Below are 23,131 nucleotides of genomic sequence, written 5' to 3'. Positions count from 1 at the left end.
CCACGGTAAATTGCTGCTGGTTGATGAGTTGTTTGCATTTTCGCTATTAGTGTTACGGCGACACCACCGAAACGTATGTGTACGCTAACGTTGTTGTTCTACAAGTTTTTCTTGTGAATATCGAGACAGCTTGAGCCCGAATTGGTTTTGCACTAAAATTTGTGAAGTTCAATAAAAAACATGTTTAAAATTTTAGGTTTTTATTCGTTACAATAAAACAACATTAATTACCAATCCATACCTTTGAAAAAAGTTTTAGATTTTTATCTCTTGTTAATTTTTACCTATTTACCAAATTTTATTGAAATCGGACTTGAAATATCAATATTACATGTATCGGTGCATGATATACCGAAATCGGCGAGGGAATTACTTACTTTATTATAGCCTTGCAAAAAAGGTATATTAATGTTGTGTGCAAGGCATAGAAGCAATCACTTCCGAACACAGATATAATATATAGTTGTACATATATGTATTAACGTTGTATATCTCGGATTCATCAGGATCACTATATTATATAGTTCCGATACAACGGGCAAGGTCTCAAACAGTAACTTTTCCCAATAACTTCGTTATTTTCCGAGCTTTGCTGTATTTAAAAATTAGATTTTTTAGATATATCGATTTTCCGCTTTGATTCCTGTAGATAACGAAAGAGTAACAAAAAACTTGCAAGGGTATACCTACTTCAGCGCGGCCGAAGTTAGCCCCGTTCCTATGGCATTTATTTAACAATTTATTTATAGTTTATATTTCAAACACAAAATGTTAACATATTTTCCTAATATTATTTATAAGAAATTATTTACAAAAAACTTTACAATATACGTATGTATATGCACATTTTAGAAATTACACGTTACATATTTTAGAAGAAGAAGATGATGAGTCTGACTGATCAAAGTCGATTTTCGCATATGAATTTTCAATTTCCGAAATAATTACCGCTTGCGAAGAGTCACATGACCCTTGTTTTAAACAAATCGATGAAATCGGCAAACTACTTTGTGGAAGATCTAAGCTTGCATAATACAATTCCGGTTGAGATATACGTGACGGCGGTCGCAGCGAAGAGTTCAGATTTTTAGTTTCTTTAGTTTCAGATTCGGATGTTGCAAAAGTTTTATTACACTTTGAGGTTATTATTACGCCGGATTCTTTTGCTGTGAGCAAATTCATGTTTCCTAGATCTCTGTTTTTTCTCTCAATATGTTCTTTACATACTCCTCTTTGGATTGTTTTTGTTAATAAAAGGGAACTATCACTTCTTATCTGAAGCATTTTGTAACCAGCTTCTCCATGTTTCGTTGGATCTTTTGGGTCAGTTGAATTATGAGTATTATCTTCATTACTAATTGAATGTATTAACCTTTTCTCATCAGGAAGTATAGGGACCACACCAAAAACATCATACATTTGCATATTTATTTTTTCCGAGTCGACTTTTGCAACATTTCCTTGTTGGCGATTTCCAAAACTTGTTGAATTAGCCAATTTGGGATTAGTTTCCTCCTCTTGGTGAGGTATGTGATCTACTTTGGCATCATTTAAAGAGTTTTTATTCCACATTATATTATTCAAATTTCCGGATGCCCTATTGCACATCTTACAGTTATTACGACTGCTATTTTCAGTATCATCTATTAATTGTGGACTTACTGAATTGTTCAGCTTGAGCATTTCAACTTTATTAGAAACATTGTCTATATTATAATCACAATAAACATTGCCAACAGGTTTCATTTCTAAGTACGCACCAGAAAAAAAACGGTGACTGCTGTTAAGCAAATTAATGTTATCCACTCCATTATTATTTACATTAATTGATGATTTCCAAGTATCGTTTTTGTTGCACATCTTAGTTTCCTGAACATTACTAATCTGTAATTTTTGTGTTGCTGCAACTTTGGAAAAATCAATTTCCATCAGATCACTCAATTTATCAGAATTTACTAGCGGTGCACTGGTATATTTAATTTTTCGTAGATTTTGTAGATGTCCCACTTCTCTTCTTTCTGAACTGCTTTTGGTTGAAACATTACTTTGACTTCCTTTGGAGTATAGGTCAAGCTTACCCTTATTAACTACACCAAAACTATTACCATCGCTATTAGGAGTTTTTGTTTTGGATCCAACTGAGTACGCTCGTACCCGAAAAGAACTTTTTTCCAAGTCATTTAAATAGCCCAGTCGTTGTCTGCTTTTGGAACTTTCAATTTTACTGCCTATGGAATAGGCACGAGTTGGCCTTTCATATCTAAAATGAAAACAAAAAAAATTACAATAAATCATAATAAAAAATGTATTTAAAAAAAAAGTTAATATATTTGTTAACTTTATTTTTAGTGCGCATAGGCCTAGATTGTCAGCGGAGCTCCCCATGCGACAGCCACTATTTTTGTTCACATGTTTTATATTTATGCGTCCACACGTCATAAAATGAATACTTGATGAATTGGAAACCAGGGATTGAAAATGCTATGCTACGTCGGAGTTTTTTTTTTTGCTCCCGCTACTGCTCTGATTTCGAACGGCTACGTAGCATAGCAGAGAGCACAAACGGAAAACGATTGCTCTTCTGCTCTGCTCCGTAGCATACATTGTCGGAGCACAGAGCAATAGCAAGAGCAAAAAAAATTCGATACGCTATTTGTAGTTGTAGCAATAGCACAAGCATTAAAAGCGAGATGAGAGCGGAGCAAACAAAATAAATTTTTGTGCTACTGCTACGGAGCATTTCCTTTTCTGTTGCTCTCGTAGCAATTTCGTAGTCGCTCTCGTAGCAACTTCGTAGTCGCTCTCATAGTAGATCTGTACTAGAGGTGGGCATGGGCCGAAATGTTACATCCAACCCAACTCAGCCCATGGGCTTAAAATTTCATCCGCACCCGAAAGCTAAAAAAAATTTGGACATTCAGAGGAAACTGTAATTCCACAAACTAGGAGCACAACAGGGATAAATCCAACATGCAAGTTAACATGGACAAGAGGGTATAGCGGATGCATCTGCAATATTAGCAGTGGCCACGATCGCTGGGTAACATGAGTCAGCCAATGCTTATGGTTCTTGGATTTGGCGCTTACATTCACAGTTGCTTGGCGATAAGCATCAATGTGTTTCGCAAGGTGAAAGTCCAAGGATCAACTCTGGAGTGATGCCACTGTTGTGCTCCTAGTTTGTGGAATTACAGTTTCCTCTGAATGTCCAAATTTTTTTTAGCTTTCGGGTGCGGATGAAATTTTAAGCCCATGGGCTGAGTTGGGTTGGATGTAACATTTCGGCCCATGCCCACCTCTAGTACAGATCTACTATGAGAGCGACTACGAAGTTGCTACGAGAGCGACTACGAAATTGTTACGAGAGCAACAGAAAAGGAAATGCTCCGTAGCAGTAGCACAAAAATTTATTTTGTTTGCTCCGCTCTCATCTCGCTTTTAATGCTTGTGCTATTGCTACAACTACAAATAGCGTATCGAAAATTTTTTGCTCTTGCTATTGCTCTGTGCTCCGACAATGTATGCTACGGAGCAGAGCAGAAGAGCAATCGTTTTCCGTTTGTGCTCTCTGCTATGCTACGTAGCCGTTCGAAATCACAGCAGTAGCGGGAGCAGAGCAATATTTTTATTGAAATTGCTGCTATGTAGCAGCAAATGCAAACACTGTTGGAAACTTGGTCAATGTTTACTAAACATTGTTTAGACATAATTTTACATTGCAAAAATCATAGCTTCAAAACCGATAACTATTTAGAATGGATTTGATAGAAAATTTCTCAAGCGTGAATGTGTGCCACGAGTGCTGGGTATCCGTAGTTCTTTAATATTCAAGGTCAAAGTTAAAAATACTTCCAATCATGTTGCATCAAACTGCAAAATTTGAATTAAAATCGTTTTTTTTTTTCATCACGAATAAATTTGTATACCCTTGCAGAAAAGGGTATATTAATTTTGGAGAAAGAAGGAAGCATCTCCTACCATATAAAGTATTAATATTCTTGATCAGAACGACGAAACGAGTTTAAATAGCCATGTCTGCCCGTCCGTCCGTCTGGATCAACACGAAATCCTCCTAAACCGTCAAAGCTTCACGGTTGACATTTTACATGTAGGCTGCGCAGTATGTATATCTCGGATTCAGCCGGATCGGACCACTATATCATATAGCTCTCATACAAACAAACAAAAGTCACGAACAGTCACTTTTCTCAATAACATCGTTATTTTCTGATCTAGTGGCATGAAATGTAATATTGGTGTGTTTAATTTACTTATAAATGGCTGTGCCAAATTTGATCAAAATCGGGTGACTAAGAAATTGTGTTAAATTATAATTGCCCTATATAGTTGCATTCCGGCAACCGAAATATATCGGAATTAGAAAAACCAAAAATAAAAGTGGAGTTCTTCTTCTATCCAGGAACTAAGCATGACTTTAAAAATTGACTGCTATAACTTATCTCACGTTATTACAAAAAAAAAAAAAAAAGAATTTTGTATTTCTTCATTTGTCTGACGCGAATTTATTAATGTTTGCATATTCTACAAAAAAAAAAAATTATACAACCTTTAATCTTTTATGTACATGCTCAAATGGTATATTATCTGTTTTTGTTTATTCTGGTCGAGGAGTATGCAAGCCTAAACGGGAAAATCGAAAAAAGAATCAAACAGGAAGTAAGATCGTTTCCTATTACATAAAATTATACTTAACTGTTTCCGCAGGTTTTTTCTGTCATGTAGTACTATTTGTATTACATTGATAATGCTAGCAATTAACAACGCACAATCTATAGCGATATATGCATCTACATATGTATATGAGTATACACCTGCGACCTGTTTTATAGGCGAGTTTTCCCTAGTTTTATGGCTTACAATTTTTTATCGCACTACTTCGGACATTAAGACAGTAGCGGCAAAAAATTTGAGACGTCTTTAAGTTTACCTTAAGTTCTGATTTTATGCGATTTTTAAATAATATTTGTCTTTATGTGTTAATTTATAGTGTTTAATTTGTCCTTTTATTGAGATGATGACCATACATTTTGTGATCGTATCTCTAAAGGTTATTTAAAAACGAATTTGATAAAAAAAACCCAAAATTTGGACCTTCCAAAAAAAAGACACATTTTTAAATTTTATAAAATTTATCGTTCACCTTCAAACCCTAAGCAAAGGTTTTAGATCTATTGAAACTAATATAAACTATATACCAACTAAGTAAAACTATACTCGTTGCCCCACAAGAAAGGTACTTTGTCCCTTTTTATCTAAGCAGCGGTATTTTCCATGTGAATGAAGGAGTCCCTCTCTTATCAATAGTTCAATAGCTCAATAGTTCGACTGTTTTTCTAAATAATACCTGTTTTGCAGACAAGGAAGTCTATATATTTGTTATCCAATTTTGCTGAACAATATCTTATTCGACGGAATTTATTCACTATCTTTCGTACGAATTTTGTGCACTATATTTCGTAGTTCAAGTGTAGTTTTTCTTTAGAATCAAGTAGTGGCGTAAAATGACGTCTTGCAGAGCGACCAAAAAAAAACATACAAAATGGAGTTTTTTAATTAGCTCCAAATTGGATCCTGGGGCCAATTTGAAAATTCGTTCAGTTCAGTTTATCTTAATTTTAATAAATCTAATACCTTATCAATTTTAAAAATTTTAATATATGCCTTTTTTGGCCAAATTTTAGCAAAATTGATTTAAAAACCAAAGGGCCGGGGCTAGCTTCGACTGCGTCAAAGTTTGTATACCCTTACAAGTTTTTTGGTACTCTTTCCTCAACTGTAGCCGTAAAAGTGGAAAAAAGGTTTTAACGCAAGAACGGCCTACCTACCATCTTAGCTCAGCAAATAACGAAGTTATTGATCAAAGTCACTGTTTACCACCGATCATAGCTCCCATATACGATATAGTCACCCGATCTTGATCAAATTCGGCACAGTCATTAACAGATATATAAAACTGACAAATGTTATCTGGTTAGAGATTACGACCTATTGAAATTTAAATCGAACTTAGCCGGCTCGAGGTCAATCTTGCAAAAGAAGATTATTTCAAAGGCAACACACAAAAAGGTGAGCAGGTAGTCTGTATAGCTATTTCAAGAACTACCAAGTTCTATCATCAGCAGACTTTGCTAAAGAACTCCAGAATTGCAATAGCCATACCATGTCTTCAACGCTAAAACTAGTTGGGAATTACATTGCCAACTAAATGAAGCGAAAAAAGTTGGCGAAGCCTACAATACCGAAGACCACCATTTTGTGCATACCCTCTGTATAGCTATTTCAAGAACTACCAAGTTCTATCATCAGCAGACTTTGCTAAAGAACTTATTCACTTGTATTCTGTATCTGTCTAGTCCACAAATGTCAAATGTCATAGACTCGCAAGAAACGCAGCTTGAAAAGCTCCCACTTTTCCTATTGTCCGACTCAGAAATGGTTCTCGCTTGGCTCGAAAAAACACCCCATACGTGGAAAAAGAATGGTGAGCATATACTCTGATACCCCGAATAACCTATGAAAATGACAACCCAGCAGATCTAGGCACTCCAAGCTGGCTCTCACAAGAGTTAATAATTTCTTCGCTGTGGTGGACAGTATCAAATTGGCTACGGCAACCCAAAGAAAAATTGGCCGATATCTAAGACACGACCTTTATTACACCCTGAGGGCTTAAAGGCATGCTGCGCTGGCACGCGAGCTATAAAAACAATGTGATCAACTTGAACTTTCTCAACGACAAAGCACGAAATAGACTTATCATAGCAGCACAAAGGCTATTATATCCAGGTCTCAGGCTTGTTGATGTAAACACGGGATCGCCAAAACGCGAAATTAAGCGACCCGGAAACGCGTTCTTCACTACAATCAGTGACTTCAATACAATCAGTGACTTCAAATTCGACAATTACAGACGAAAAGTTCCCTTCGATCATTAAAGCCATGCATACGGATAGTCAACGCAGAGCTCCCATATAACGCCCAGTCACTTATAGGCTTGATCGTGTTGGTCGTCGTGCGAAAAGTTCCCTTCGATCATTAAAGCCATGCATACGGATAGTCAACGCAGAGCTCCCATATAACGCCCAGTCACTTATAGGCTTGATCGTGTTGGTCGTCGTTGCGGTGGAGTACTCATTGCTGTCAACTCGAATCTGTGTTTAGATGTTGTGCCGATTGATCTCTGTTACTCGTCTCAACATGTATTTCTTTATAGCCTACTTGAATGTGATGAATTCTCTACTTAACTCTTCGAAAAGAATTCTTGATCTTGTTTTTGTCTCGGATCTCACTATTAGTTCTGTACCTTAAAGTAGTTCTGTAACAGCCCCTTGTGAAGCCTGAAGATCCTTATTACCCTACCATTGAAGTTATTATTTCTCACAATTCCGTTACTAATTCATTTAATAACATCTCAGTTTCTTGTCGTAGATGTTTTCGGAAGACAAATTTCAGTCTTCTTAATAACATTATTTCCTCTTTTGATTTGTTATTTCTATTTGTGTACTGAGGTATAGATTGTGCAGTGAATTTTTTCTATTCTGCTCCTAACTCGAATTGATAAATGCGTTCCTTATGTGAATGTCTCTACCCTCTTCAGTACGCCGGTCCGGTTCACACGTAGGCTATCTAATCTTCATAACATTAAGTCAAGATATTTTAAAATGTTTAAAAAACTGGTTCGCGACTTGACTATGCGAATTATTGTGTAGCGAAATCTCAATTTTGTCTCTTAAATAGTCAATGCTACAATAATTATAACGTGTGCTGTAGGGTCGAATTTTATAAGAACCCCAAAAGATTTTTCAGCTTTGTTAATCTAAACGAGACTCTAATTTACTTCCTTCCACCTTCAGACTTAATGAGCAGACAGCTAATAATGATTCAGATATTGCAGATCTGTTTGCTAAATTCTTTTCGTCGACTTATTATACTGCTGCTTCATATCCCACATCCTATCCCTTCTCAATCCCACACTTAAATTGTATGTTTTTTCCTAGTATTACTGAAGACCGTATTATCTCTAGCTTATCATCTTTGACGTCTTCCTTCGTACCTGGGCCTGATAATATACCTAGTTGCATCCTTAAAATGTGTTCGATTTTCCTATCTAAGCCTTTATCTCGGTTATTCTTTATATCGAGTGAGACTTGTAGCTTTTCTGATGTTTGGAAGGAGTCTCTTATTATTCCGCTTTATAAAATGGGCAACAAATCGGAAATTCCTAACTACAGTGGCATTGAGAAACTTTCCGCAATACCTAAGCTGTTTGAGAAAATTTTTGCGTCTTTCCTTCAACACCTATCCAGATCCGCTATTTCTCCTTGTCAGCATGAAAGTTCGTTCGTCGCTTACCAACCTTTTAGAATTGACTACCCTTGTACACCACGGCTTCGGTAAAAAGTGTTAAACTGATGTTATTTATACCAACTTTAGTAAGGCTTTCGATACGGTTTCGATCATTCTATGCTTTTTAGGAAACTTAGCATTGTGGGCTTTTTCCCGAAACTGTAGGCTTGGTTAAAATCGTTTCTTATAGGCAGAACCCAAAATGTGTCTTTGCGTTCCTCAATATCTAACTGACTGTTCCCCGAGGCAGTCATCTGGGCCCACTGTTATTTACCCTGTTTATAAATGATTTGCCCTTGGCCTTGGCCCATACACGCGTGCTCAAGTTTACGGATGACGTCAAGATTTGTTATTCCTATAATGATCCTTCTTTCCAACAGTACTTGCAATCAGATCTCGATGCGTTCTGTGATTCGTGGCACGTTAATAAATTACACCTTAATGCCTCAAAGTGCTTTTTTATACCCTTGCAGAGGGTATTATAAAATTGGTCAGATGTTTGTAACGCACAGAAGGAGACGTTTCCGACCCCATAAAGTATATATATTCTTGATCAGCATGAGAAGCTGAGTTGATATAGCCATGTCCGTCTGTCCGTCTGTCCGTCCGTCTGTGCGTATGCGTTTTACTCAGCCGTCTTAAGAGCTATCGGTCTGAAATTATGTTTCGGGGTTTTTTATTACCCGGGAAAAATAAAGTATGAAATTCATAAGGATCGGACCACTATATCATATAGCTCTAGAAGAACTAGAAGAAACATTTTCATAAAAATCGGAGTATGCTATGAAATTTACATATGTGATAATATTGGATATAAAACCCCAGATCCCAAAATTTGAATGTGATCGGATAAATATAACACACACAGACGCAACGCTACATGAACTGTATGTGTATGCGTGCGTTGCTTTGCTTTGGGAATAAGGGAAGAAGAAGAACAAATTGTAAAATAGAGAGTAAAATTGTTTTGTTTGTATATTGATGAATTGAGTTGCAGAAAACAAATTTTGAACATGTAAAATTATTATTACCAAGGACTGCAAGGGTATATAAACTTCGGCATAGCCGATGTTAGCTTCTTTGATTTTTATGACATTCAGTCGTTTGTCTCCGTTCATAGCACATTACTCTATCAAGTCTGATCTATTATATTGTGTACCATCATTCAATGACTTAGGCGTTATTTTTGACCCAAAACCTTAATTCAATTTTCATATATCTCCTATTGTTAATAGATCATGCAGTCTTTTTGGCTTCATAACACGTTGTGCCAAAGAATTTGATTCACCCCATTCTATCATATTGCTTGCCAGTGTGGAACCCTTAATATGATGTTCACCAGCGTAGTATTGAATCGGTTAAGAACTAATTCCTTAAGTTTGCGTTACGCGGTCTTAATTGGGAACCGAGTCTTCTCCTACCTTCTTATTCCGACAGTCTTCTTCATATTAATCTTCCTTCACTTTACAACCGTAGGCTTGTACTTGGCATTCTCTTTCTCCATAAACTAGTCAACGGTAAAGTCATTTCTTCTAATTTCCTAAATACGCTATATTTTTGTGTTCCCACACATCGGACCAGAAACTTTTTTCCTACTCACCTTAGTAGATGTCGGACTAACTACTGTCTTCACGAACCTTTTTGTGTTCTTTGCCAATCTTTTAACAACCTTTCTCACCTTATCACTCCTCATCTTTCTGTCACTTCTCTTCGCTCTATACATTTCAATAATCTACAACGAAACCACTGAGTATATTTTGGACATCGCATTGCTTGCAACTCATCCCTCACCACATTGGCTGTGAATCGGGGCATAGCTTGCACTTTATGCAAATAAAACACCTCCGACTGTTGTGTTAATTGACGTAAATAAATAAATATGATACGTCGCAGTGGTCGAATGCTTCTCTATAAAATTTAAACACCTAAAGACAGTGTCTGACCTCTCGACCATTGCATTCCTAGCAGCGTTCGTTTATATGTTGCAGAGGCATTTCTCGCAAGGTGTGGTACGACAATGGACATAATTTTGTGCCAGTCGTACACTCCCTAAAACATAGATCAACTTTTTAAAATCCGCGAGTTCCGACATAGCAAAGTTATGAAGCGACCGGTCTTTCTAAAAGGAGCTTTAATAAGTAAAAATATACGATTTTAAGGTTTTTGTTTTAAAACTGTGAAGTGTTTACATTGAATACTGAATGCTTTTTCTGATTCAACTGACATTGCGGGTATGCATATTAATACATTAAGGTCCTCATTAAGGGGAAATCGGTTTGGTTCATCTGCAATTAAATGTAATATAAGAAGAAGAATAGGTCTTGGGAAGGAATATAGTGTAGGGAGCATTGATTAGTCCGTTCTATCAGGAAGGTCCAGGGGGTGGTGTCTTCTCACGCGGCGGGTTGTTGTCCAGTAGATTTATGGCCAAGGGATGTATGTGTTCTAGATAAATAGGCTCCAGTGAGATGGAAGATTTCTTGCATGACCGATGGGACTTCGATTCGTGGATCTCGAGGTTAGCAGATGCCTCTCCCAGATAATTTATAGCACTTTATTTTGTACCTCTGGATCCAGTTCATATTTGACGTGCTGGCAGTGCCCCAGATAGGAACACCACATGTCCAGATGGGCTTTTGGATGGCCTTGTAGTCGAGCGGCTTGTTCTGCAGCCTGAGCTTCGATCTCTTCCTATAAGCTAGAGAGGCTATCTCAATCTAGAGTGCAGGATGTTTGTTTTGCCAATCAGGTGCGGCTTCCAGGTCAAGCTGCGATCCGGTATAATACCCAAGTATTTGGTTGCGAGTATGCTGCTGACGGCAGTTGGCGACTTATGCGTCACTAGCAAAGCCGTATCGTCAGCATAGGTGGCGACTAGCAGTCGTGAATCTGATTCGACTGGCATGTCGGCATAAAGAATCGGGCAAAGGACGCTTTCAAGAGGCAATAGAACGGCGATGGAAATGCATTCTTCAGTTTATAGAGCAGGCCAGTGTGCCAGAACCTATTAAATGTCTACTTGACGTCCAAGACGTCAAATGCTTCTAGGATATTGTCCGTGGTTCTGTGGCATTGTTCTGGCGTGCCATGACACTCTCTGAAGCCAAACTGGTGATCAGGGATCAAACCGGCCTCGTCCAATATTGGTCGTATACGCAAAAGTAGTCTCCCAACTACTTTGGAATATATGGCCAATAGACTAATCGGACGATAAGAGGCGAGATGCGCTGCAGGTTTCTCAGGTTTTGAATCAGGATGATTTCGGCGCACTTCCACTGGGTGGGAAAGTGTCCTAGTTGTAAGCGTTTGTTGGCAATGTTTAGGGGGATCTAGATCTAGACTCGGCCTTAGACATCTATTCCATCATAGCCAGGGGACTTGGACACCTTCAGTTTATCGATTTCTGCAACTAGTTCATCCATGCCAACAGTCTGGATGGGGAGGGCCATTTGACAAGGGAAGTCTATAAACTCCGACGTTTAAGTATCATTCTCTTGAGAGCATGTGTTGAAGGGCGAAGGCAGCTGTCCTGTCGCTGTACGATCGGCCCCAGGTGCATTTGCTTTCTTCACCGGCTATTTCCTCCGAGCGGGCCTTTTGATCCCGTTAGTTAGTCGCCATAGGTTGTGATTGTGATGCATTCTATTTAATCGTCAGAGTCATTCGGGTTTTTTTTACCAGCAAATTGAACAAAAAAATTTTCAATTAATATTTCTGCGCGTTCTGCATTTCAAATTAGCTGAAATACTTTTTTTTGAGCCGCGGATCCAATATTGTTCATATTCTGGTAACTGAGCGCTGTTGATACACATATAGGCGTTTTTACTTGACTTAAAATGATTGACTCAAATAATACATATTGCATAAAAAAAAACCGCAGTTTCTAGCTGTAATGAAACATTTTGTACTCGCCGATACAAGCCATATACCAATGCTATTATTAAAGAAACGGTTACATAATTTACACTTGGACCAACAAATGTCCGTTCGCAATGTCCGTTACGATGCAGACAGTTTTTTCCAATATATTCCAGAATATCAAAATTTTCTTTAATGTGTCAGCAACGTTTTGTGCAGAATGACTGGTTGCATCTTTTAGTTTTTTGGTTACAAGTGATGCGGTTTTCAAGCAATATTCGTGGATGAAGAATCAAGAAGCTCACATTCGCACTTGATGTCCACAAATCGCCATCTTGTATATCTTATCCTTAGTTTTTTTGTAAATATCCCGCCATCAGCACATCAATCAGCAAATCCTTCGTCTTCAACAATGCTATAAGGTTAAACATCCTTCGCAACCAGCGCAGCTAATGAATAGTGGATTTCCTTCTTACGCTTGAAGTTAAAATCGTAAAAGAAGGACCATATAAAATACGACTTTACCAAACGCGTGCTCGATGTACAGCTGCTGCTGGTAGATGCAAAGTTGCTTTCATCTGCAACAGCATCTGCAGGTTGTGTGCTTGAAGTAGGTGTTTTATTTTTAAAATGCGAGTGAAAACATTGAATATGGTCCCGTAAATTTGAAGTGTTTCCATGCGTTTTATACTCTTTTTGGCAGTTCAAACATTGCAAACTTTTTGTCTTCTGAACGTTTGAAGTAGTTCCACACATCGGAAATTTTGTTGTTCTTCTTCTGCGTCTTTGAGGACTTTTGTTTCCATCGCTGTGGCTGCTGCAATTGCAACTCGTCGAATAAATATGACGCTTACCTTAAGTTACACAAAAAAAAATTCACTCTATTTGCTTTATTAATACTTGTGGAATATTTATGGTACTTACCACTTTGAAATAGGCGATTCATTAAGTGAACACAAAAGAAAACAATTTAACACAAAGAGAAAACAGTTTAACACAAAGCAAGCTTTACAAATGTGACAAAAAAAACCGCGATTAATTTATTTCAAAGATGTGAAAACCAAAACTATCGGGGGCAAGTAAAGAAGTAACGACAAGACTATGCAGTAACTATGGAGGGAACCATACGGTCAACCTCCAGTTGCACCAACGGCCTCCCAAACTACACTGGGCGTATTCTTTGCCAAGGCTGTTACATATTTTATGACTTTCATGTAAAACTGCTGAGGAATCATAATCTGCTTATCCAAAGGCTTATTGATAATAAATAATGGCTTCCCCACGACTATGTCTTTGGAATGCTTACGGCATTTCCAAGCACAAATATGAACTGTTAGTATTCCTAGACTAAAGTGAAATCGACGTCATGCTGACATCGGAAGCACATTAAACAACGAAAAATTATTTTCAAATACCAAAATATACCTTCTACGAAACAAACCATCTTCTAGACGGCAAAGCTCATAGCGTGACTGGTATCCTAATCAAGAACCATATAAAACACTCCTTCCTCAACAGATCTGACAAGCAGCACCTACAAGCAACTGTTAAAAGTGTTCAAACAAGCTGCGTCAACACTGCATTGGTTGCTTTGTATTGCCCACCACGCTTCTCAATCTCTGAAAAGGAATTGTGTTACTTAAATGACAAACATACGCACTGGGATCTCACCTGGTAAATCCTAAAGGTAGGCCTACATAGGAAAGTGTTTGACTTGATTGATTTTGCAGTAACCACTGCAGAGACAATGCTAGATTTAACTTGCGAACATTCTCCAGTGCTTTTTACACTACTAACAAGACCTCAAGTGCTTGATCGCCAATATAGGCTTACCAACAACAAAGCAAATTGGCTTATATTCAAAATGTGCATAAGTGCTCACATTAACTGTACACCGAAACTGGATGTTGCAGAAGACATTGACTTGCGCGTTTCTGCAGTGAAGTCAATGGTGGGAGCTGCAACAAGAGTATCTACCCCACATGCCTCTACTTACACTAAACCTGTTGACAGGCCTACGAACCGGCGGATAAAACAACTAGTAACGGAACAGCGTACTCGCTCACCAGCAACAAAACTTCGCCTAAGGCTTGCCAATCGCAACCTCTCCAATCCGTTAAGACAAGAAAAAAACAGCGCTCAAAGGAAATGCATAGAAAAGCTTAGTCGAACCAGCACTAAACATCCTCTGTGAACAGCTCACCCAACCATAAGCGTTCCTACAGAGACAGTTATACCGATAAGGTGTAACCACCAACCAGTAGATTCGTGTTTGAAACAACTCTTAAAATGGCTTTCCAGTCAAACCCAAATCAAACTCGTTTGTGCGTATCCACTCGAGAACTTTAATGGATAGTGAGTACTTGGAACTCCAATCAGAAGAGAACCAGCAGTTATTAAAAAAAATTATCCGAAAATCATCCTCGAAATCCCTATCATCGCCGTACAATACATATGCAATCTGTTCAACGCTATAATAAGAATCGGTATAAGTGCTCACATTGACTGTTTGCCGAAACTGAATGTTGCAGAGGCCATTGACATAAAAAGCTCAGATCGTGAAAAAACTCCACTATCATCATGAAACATAAAGAGGGAGAGAACAAAACCCAACCATCATCCTATAGGCCAATTAGCTTGCCACTATGTCTTTTGAAACTTTTTAAAAAGATCTAGCAGATCCGACTAAACTCATTTCTGGCCTTCCACAATACAATCTCTTCACACCAGTTCGTCTTCCCCGGAAAAGACGTGACAATTGAATAAGCATAACATCCAAAATACGAAAAACATTCGAACTAAAAGAACGAGTTTATATATATAGACGTAGTCGTACAACGCTCAGTACGACCCTAAGTAAAGTTAGTGTTACAACCTCTACCCACTCCGACCTAAGGGCAAAAGCTTATTAGATATATGAATATATATATTAAACTTAAGAAATAGAAAATACTTAATGTAATAAGATAATAGGTTACATTTAAAATTAAAACAGGATAGGTTAAAATTATGATGATCCATGTACATATTGTCACTCATCGAAGTCGGTCGTGTTTTTTTTGCGCTCTCGCTCAACTAATTTTTCGTTCTTTCGTGTACTTAATTTATATTAAATTACCTAAACCAATTTTTATCATCGCTATATTGATCGCGAAGTTAAAAAATAAATTTACATTTTTATTATTAACAAAACATTAATAAACACACTTACTATTTTGTTGTTGCGCTGTTTTTAACTCGTTTCTATTTTTTGCTCCCACCCGGGCTCTCAATTTATATTTCACATTTTGTTTTTGTTTGTGTGGTGTTGGTGCTCCCTATTATTTTGTTTTCTCTTTTGATCGCGCTTGCGGCCGTTAACTTCGCGCTTGTTACAAGTTTTTGTTGTTGTGTGTTTTAATATAAAAAATATTCTCTTTTTTTTTGTTATCTCTTTTCATTTGCATACTGCAGTTAGCCTTTGCTTTGGTTTGTATACGCCTCTCTTAACATACATATATATACATTTTTCCCTTTCTGTTTAAATATTGATTTATAATTTGTTTTTGATAAATCAATTATTTAATAATGTCTGTCTGTTGCAAATATAATTGAAATAATCCCAGCAAGACCAGTGAAGACTTTCTTTACTGTTGGCTGTGTGACAATGTAGTGCACGCACATACAGTCTAGGTGCGGGATAGTCGTGGCTTGGAGCTGGAGATGCGAAGTGCCAGGTTTCAGGGCGCGTCCTCCAGTCCGTCGGCACATTCGTCTCTACCAGTTCCGGCTTCCGACAATGCCCCTATGTCACCAAATGTTCAGCAGCTAATATCGTTTAGGAGTCCGGCTTTGGCAGGTGTGGAGTCTCTTCCCATTTCCCCTGGAGACAGTATCCTACCTACTAACACGATATCTGTTGTAGTTTGCGAACCGTCCAGGCAAACTTCCGTTCCCAGGAATATTGCCAATAAAGTAGTTATAAGAGGAGCTAGTAAAGTGTTGGCTGCTTCAGCTGCTACTGCATCTGTTGTTGCAGCTACTACTGTGCCTGGCACTTCTAGTTCCCTTGTTGTAGTTCCACCTAAAAAGCTAATTTTTATTTCGAGGCTTGATCCCAATACTACTTCTGAAGAAGTCATAGGCTACATCCAGGGCAAAGTTCAAGCACCAAACATTGCTGTGGAAAAGTTCCGTTTTTCATATACTCTGGACATTTCGTCCTTTAAAATAAGTGTCTCTCCAGATCTTTTTGTCAAAATATGTCATAAAGATTTTTGGCCGGAACACCTTGTTGTAAAAGAGTATACAATACAAAAGAAGAATCGGCCTCCGATTAGCTTGCTACCTGCCTCTGTGAATAACGTTCCTTCCGGCTAGTCTGCACCTATTGGCGAGTCAAAAACCTAATTTCGTCCCTAATTCTGGCCTATCAGAACGTACGGGGACGAAAGTCTAAACTCTCCAGATTCTATGTAGATGGTTTAACCATCATATTCTTGCGTTTACTGAAACTTGGCGGAAGCCTGATATTGCCGATGCTTAAATTTTTCACTCAAAATATTTAATATATAGAAATGATTGGACTATCCGTAATGTCCAGTCTTCCAATCAGGAGATTGAATATGTTTGTGTGCCTATCTTACTTGTTCGTATATTCCACCACAGTCCGACTTGGCAGTTTACATTAACCATTTGGAAGCTATTCAACTTGTTTCCTCATATCTCTCTGACAAAAACTTGATCATTGTTCTGGGAGATTTTAATTTACCTGAGATATACTGAACCCTTTCATATAATTCTTTATTACTGTTGCCCTCATCGTCACATTGTTTCATAGATGGTCTGCTTGAGTTGTCCCTAACTCAAATAAATCCTGTCCGGAATAGTCGTGACAGATCACTAGATCTGATATTTGTGTCGGATTCTTCCAACTGCCATGTTTCCAGGACTGATCCCTTAGTTATCCCTGAAGATAACTTTCATCCAACTCTGGATGTAACCATTGATCTTCCTTTTGAGGTAATGTCTCGTTATAATAACTCGATGCCTCCAATCTTTTCGCAAGACAAACTTTACTAAACATAAAAAGTTTTGGTTAACTAATGATTGGTCATATCTGTATTCTTGCACGGATATGGACTCTGTCATTTCTGTCTTCTATAAAACTCTCGTTTTTTGATGTTTGTGTCCCGCGTGTGACTCTAGGATGGTCTGATAGACCTCCTTGGTTCTCACGTGAGTTATGTAACTTGAAGAACGTAAAATCGAAATGTTATAAAAGATTTAAAAAATCCGGTAAAGCATCGGATTTTTCCCTATATGTAGTTGCTCGATCAAATTTTATGGTGCTGAATTCACATTGCTATAAAGATTATCTTCAGCGATGTAAACTTAGGTTTTCTCGCGATCCTAAGCAATTTTATAAATTTGTCAATGTTAAACGTAAGACATCGGTGTACCCGTCTTACTTGTCTTTCGAAAACAATAAAGCTGACAATGATTTTGATTTTTTCAAAACAAATTATTCCTCTTCGATTTATCAAGCAAATCCTCCTTATCCTCATCACTTGCAATCGTCTAATTGCATTTTAGACCCTGTGTTTGATGAAAGTTCGGTTCTTAGCGTGCTCAGTTCCGTCAAACCAATATATGCACCTGGCCCTGATGGAATACCAGGCTGCGTATTAAGGTTTTGCGCAGAGGCCCTTTGTAAGCCAATACTTAAGTTGTTTACACTGTCCGTCACATCTTCCGCCTTCCCGTCTATCAGGAAGGAATCATATATTATTCCTCTTTAAAAAGGGGAAAAAGTCCGAAGCCTCCAATTAAAGGGGTATTTCTAAATTGTCTGCCACACCCAAAGCTTTTGAGAAAATAATAACATCTCAATTGCAGCATTTTTGTAGCTCAATCATTTCGTTATCCCAACATGGGTTTAAAAAACGTAGATCGACAACTACTAACCTATTAGAATTTACATCTCACTCGGTGACGTCATTTATACTGACTTTAGCAAGCTCTTTGATTCTGTTAATCATACTCTGCTTTTATATAAGTTGAACGCACTTGGCATCCCCAGCCTTTTGCTTGATTGGATTCTTCAATATCCTTCTAAGCGTACACAAAAGGTCCTCTTTAAGTCTTTATTTTCTAAGACCATCCAAGTGACATCTGGAGTACCTCAGAGTAGTCATTTGGGTCCATTGCTATTCACTCTGTACACACACACTGTACTTCTAACTATTCTTTGCACGAACCTTTTCGAGTACTATGTTCTGATTGCAATCTTCTGTATCCCGTAATCAGAACAGAAGCCTTTTTTTCTCTTGTGAAAACCTCATCCCAGCGCAAACCACGAAAGGCAAAAAGCAAAAACTGTTTTTGTACAGATTCTAATTTGTTTTGATAAAACTCATATTTGATAAAACACTCAAACACAAGATCCATACGTCAGTATGGGGCGGACTAAAGAAGTATAAAGTATTTTGGTATATGGGTCCTTGAACTCCTTCGACCAGCGCTTTATAAAGCCAAGAACACTCTTTGCCCTACTAATAGTAGTCGATATATGCTGATTAAAACTAAGTTTGTGGTCTATTAATATCCCCAAATCTTTTACAAACAAAGAAGTATTATTAATTCTTTCTAACAAGAAATTATTTAAAAAGTAACTCGTTAATTGGGAAGAACCTCTATAAAAAGACATAACTTTGCACTTAGAACATGTTTAGCGATAACAACTTAGCCCTACACCACCCCTGAAAAGCATTCAGGTCAGAAAGTCTACGATGCGATGAGCGATTTAACCATCATCGGCATAAATAAGAACTCTGGAATTTAATAGAACAGTGGAGAGATCATAAATGAAAATGGTGAATAGTAATGGGCCAAGGTGACTGCCCTGTGGGACTTCCGATTCAACACAAATGATCTTAGAAAGAGAAGACCTAAAAAGAACCCTCTGCCTAATATTGCTTAGATATTGCGAAATCAAAGCAAGTAGAGCATCTGGAAAGCCAACCAAATTCAGCTTATGTAATAGTAAGGCATGGTTTACCGAATCGAAAGCCTTACTGAAACCCGTATATATAACATTAGTTTGCTTTTGTTTCTTAAAACCTTGGATTGCAAAGGATGTAAACTGTAAAATGTTAGCTGTGGTAGATCTATTCTTCAAAAACAGATGCTGATATGCCGAAAAAATAGATTTACATAAATGCTGTATTTGAGACGTCATAACTCCTCTGTAATTCGTGACTTCGGATTTATTGCCACATTTGTGAAGAGGTACAATAAACGAATTCTGTAGTTGGACACTCGGACAGTGTAACGGACAACTCAAAAAGCTTAAGTAAAGGCGAGCACATTGACTCCGCACAGAACCTCAGGACGCAAGCGGGAATACCGTCTTAGTTCGTTAGCTACCGAACTTTCTAATAGGATTAGGAATGCAGTTCGATTTCGTTATAGGATATGGATATTTCTGACTAGAGTTGTACTTGGTAAGTAGTCGAGAAGAAGTTAGCAAATAAATTGGAAATAGGTTGATCAGAAGAGGCCGAAGAAACATTATTAAAAACTTCTAACGATGGAAGGGAGATAGAATTTCGCTTTGAGTTAACGAAACTATAGAACTCTTTAGGATTTTCGGAGAATTGCAACTTGCATATAAATTTGATACGACTCGAGACAGGTATCGTTATCAGACCCGATGGTATGTCGGAATCTACTGCAATAAGAACTCCACCACCCCTACAATCAGTACGATCACGTCTAAAAATATTGAAATTAGAGGGTAAAATGTCAGGTTTTAACCAAGTCTCAGTAAAGACAGTTAGGTCAAATCAAAAGACAGACTATCTACAAAAAATTTAGCAAGTTTAGTATTAAGGCCTCTGACATTCAGATAGCCGACAGAAAGGGAAGTTGTTAGTTTTTTGATAGAGTAGAAGAAGAAATAGATAAGGAAGGAGTGGAACTAGTTGAAAAAGAAAGAGGAATAGATGGTGAAGGAATCCTTGTTTGACCCCTTGTTTTCCTTTTTCCGAATGTAAGCTCCTTCACAATTAAACTCGACCAGAAGATACAACTGCAGATACTGTTAAAAAACTCAATTGGAACACTGATTTAAAACGATGAAATTTCTCTAGAATATGAAAATTTAAACTTTTCTACCGGTATATTGGAGACATTCAGGGAGAAGTCTCGAAGCAAAAATGTGTTTTTTAGGAGACAAACCCACCAATGGTCTCGGCATTCCAGGTATTGCATCAGCTACCGCATTAATTGTAGAGTCAGTTGCAACAAGTGGCACTACAGCCTTACTATTACTAGGATCCCTGTCGACAATATCCATGGGTGTAGATTCTTGCCTATACAAAACGGACACTACAGACATCGTGTGCGGAATTGGAGTTTGCATTGGTTGAGAAGGGGTCGGAGCCGATATAGATGTGGAGACCGGCAAACACAAGGACAAATCAGAAGTCTGTTCTCCTGCCTTCTTACGCTTTCGAGACTCAGTCAGTAGCGTTAAAGTACTAAACTGGGACTCGACAACTTTAAACCCTTGCGAGAGTTTAAAAAAGCTGGCGGACAGACTCATCAGGTTATCCTTTGTTTGCCGCATGAAAAGTTCCATTTTATCTTCCACGATGCGGCATGACTCACATCCCCATTTGAGACCCTTTTTTTGATCTAAAAGATCCTTTTTCCATGTAAAGCCGGCGCACTTAACATGTACTGTAGTCTTACACAACCAACAGTAAATTTAACTATAGGGGTGGATCTGGCTGCAAAACTTTTTTTAACCGAACAGACAGGCATTATGAGGTAATTAGAAGAAATAATCAGAAGCCTATAAGAATTAGTAACCAACCAAATAAAAATGAGAAATGTTTTGCTATTAAATATATAACTCACTCTGAGGTCCAGAAATAATTGGAAAGAGAGATATTGAGGGTGCACAAGGGTTAAAAGAAAAAAAAGCACTGACTAAGAGATATAGACTCTACATTATAGACACACAACAGACTGCAACATGAGCGCAAATAAAGTTTAAAAGCGCGAGCGCGGGGGCTAGAAATCACAATAACAAAAACACTGCACGAAGAACTCAAAGAAATCGCAAGACAACAACAAATGAGCGTTGCTTGTGATTTACAAGAAATGAAAAAAAAATGAGATTAGGGTGGCAGAGAGAGGAAGAAAAGAAAAAACCCACAAAGGTTATTAGGAAAGCGATAACCAGAAATTAAAGTTGTTAAAATTATCAACACAAACGCACAAAAAAGCAACGAGAGGTACGGTGCAAGTTGGATTTAATAATTTAATTATACCATATACTTATAGGGTGAAATGGTATATTAAAGTCGCCAAAATGTATGTAACAGGCAGAAGGAATCTTTTCCGACCCCATAAAGTAAACATATTCTTGATCAGCATCTACTGCCGAGTCGATCTAGCCATGTCTGTCTGTTCGTCCGTCTGTTCGTTCGTCCGTCTGTCCGTATGTACACCTAGATCCCGGAGACTGTAAAAGCTAGAGCCACCAAATTTGGTACGTAGACTCGAGTAGTATGCAAAGTATTCAAGTTTATTTCAAATTTTTACCACGCCCCTTTCCGCCCCCGCTAATTAAAACCAGAGGGCCGGGGCTAACTTCGACCGCGTCAAAGTTTGTATACCCTTGCAACTTTTATGGTAACTCTTTCCTTACCTATAGCCATCAAAGTGGAAAAATGTTTAAGCTAAAAAGGCTAATGTTTGCGAAAGAACGGCCTACAATCTTAGCATAGGAAAAAACGAAGATATTGATCAAAGTCACTGTTTTCCACCGATCGTTCCTATGGGACCTATATGATATAGTAACCCGATCTTTATCAAATTCGGCACAGTCATTAACAGATATATTAAACTAACAAATGTTTAATTTGAAAGCAATCGCGTCAAAAGTGACGAAGTTATTGACAAAAGTCACTGTTTTCGAAAGATCGTTCCTATGGGAGCTATATGATATAGACACCCGATCTTGATCAAATTTGGCACAGTCGTTTATATGTGTAATTAACTCACTAATACTAAATTTCATGACAATAGCTCAGAAAATAACGAAGTTATTGAGCAAAGTCACTGTTCGTGAGCAAATGTTTAATTTGAAAGCAATCGCGTTAAAAGTAACGAAGTTATTGACAAAAGTCACTGTTTTCGAAAGATCGTTCCTATGGGAGCTATATGATATAAACACCCGATCTTGATCAAATTTGGCACAGTCGTTTATATGTGTAATTAACTCACTAATACTAAATTTCATGACAATAGCTCAGAAAATAACGAAGTTATTAAGAAAAGTCACAGTTCGTGACTTTGCCTTTTGTATGGGAGCTATATGATATAGTGATCCGATCCGGCTGAATCCGAGATATACAACGCCTGCAGTATATACAAGCCTACATGCGAAATTTCAGCTCTGTAGCTCCAACGGTCTAGGAGGAGTTTGCGTTGATCCAGACGGACAGACGGACGGACGGACATACGGGCGGACGGACGGACGGACATGGCTATATGAACTCGTCCCGTCATGCTGATCAAGAATATATATACTTTATATGGTCGGAAATGCTTCCTTCTATGCGTTGCACACTTCTGAACAAAATTAATATACCCTTTTTGCAAGGGTATAAAAAGCGTTTATCTTAAAAACTATTCTAGCTAGAGACACCATATTTAGTATGTACCTATATTTCTTTAGTAAATTAGTATAAATTTTGTTTTTTGTATGTATAAATTTTTTGACACGCCTATTTCCTCTTAAAGTGCATGCCTCAGCTTTGAGTATAACAAAAATGAAGTAAGTAAGTCGTCTCGCCGACTTGGGTATACCATACACCAGTTGAAACAAATATTTAAAATTTCGAAAACCAAA

The 23,131-nt window shown here is 37.8% G+C and overlaps 1 protein-coding gene across 3 annotated transcripts in view; it reads right to left on the bottom strand.

Moving 5' to 3' along the window:
- Positions 1 to 813: 813 nt before the first annotated feature.
- The window catches only part of LOC6652608 (insulin receptor substrate 1), a 169,464-nt gene continuing 147,146 nt past the window's right edge, over positions 814 to 23,131 (bottom strand). For 2 of the 3 annotated variants that reach the window (XM_023181262.2, XM_015176488.3), the window contains exon 9: positions 814 to 2,260. In XM_023181262.2, the coding sequence (XP_023037030.1) occupies positions 856 to 2,260 (1,405 nt within the window). In that variant the 3' untranslated portion in view covers positions 814 to 855. The remainder of the gene's footprint in view (positions 2,261 to 23,131) is intronic. The other variant, XM_047012986.1, reaches the window with a different exon arrangement.

Source organism: Drosophila willistoni, unplaced genomic scaffold (genome assembly GCF_018902025.1).
Source record: "Drosophila willistoni isolate 14030-0811.24 unplaced genomic scaffold, UCI_dwil_1.1 Seg492, whole genome shotgun sequence".
Lineage (NCBI taxonomy): Eukaryota > Metazoa > Arthropoda > Insecta > Diptera > Drosophilidae > Drosophila > Drosophila willistoni.
The sequence above is the reverse complement of the archived record's forward strand: the minus strand, read 5'-3'. Positions and strand labels throughout refer to the sequence as shown.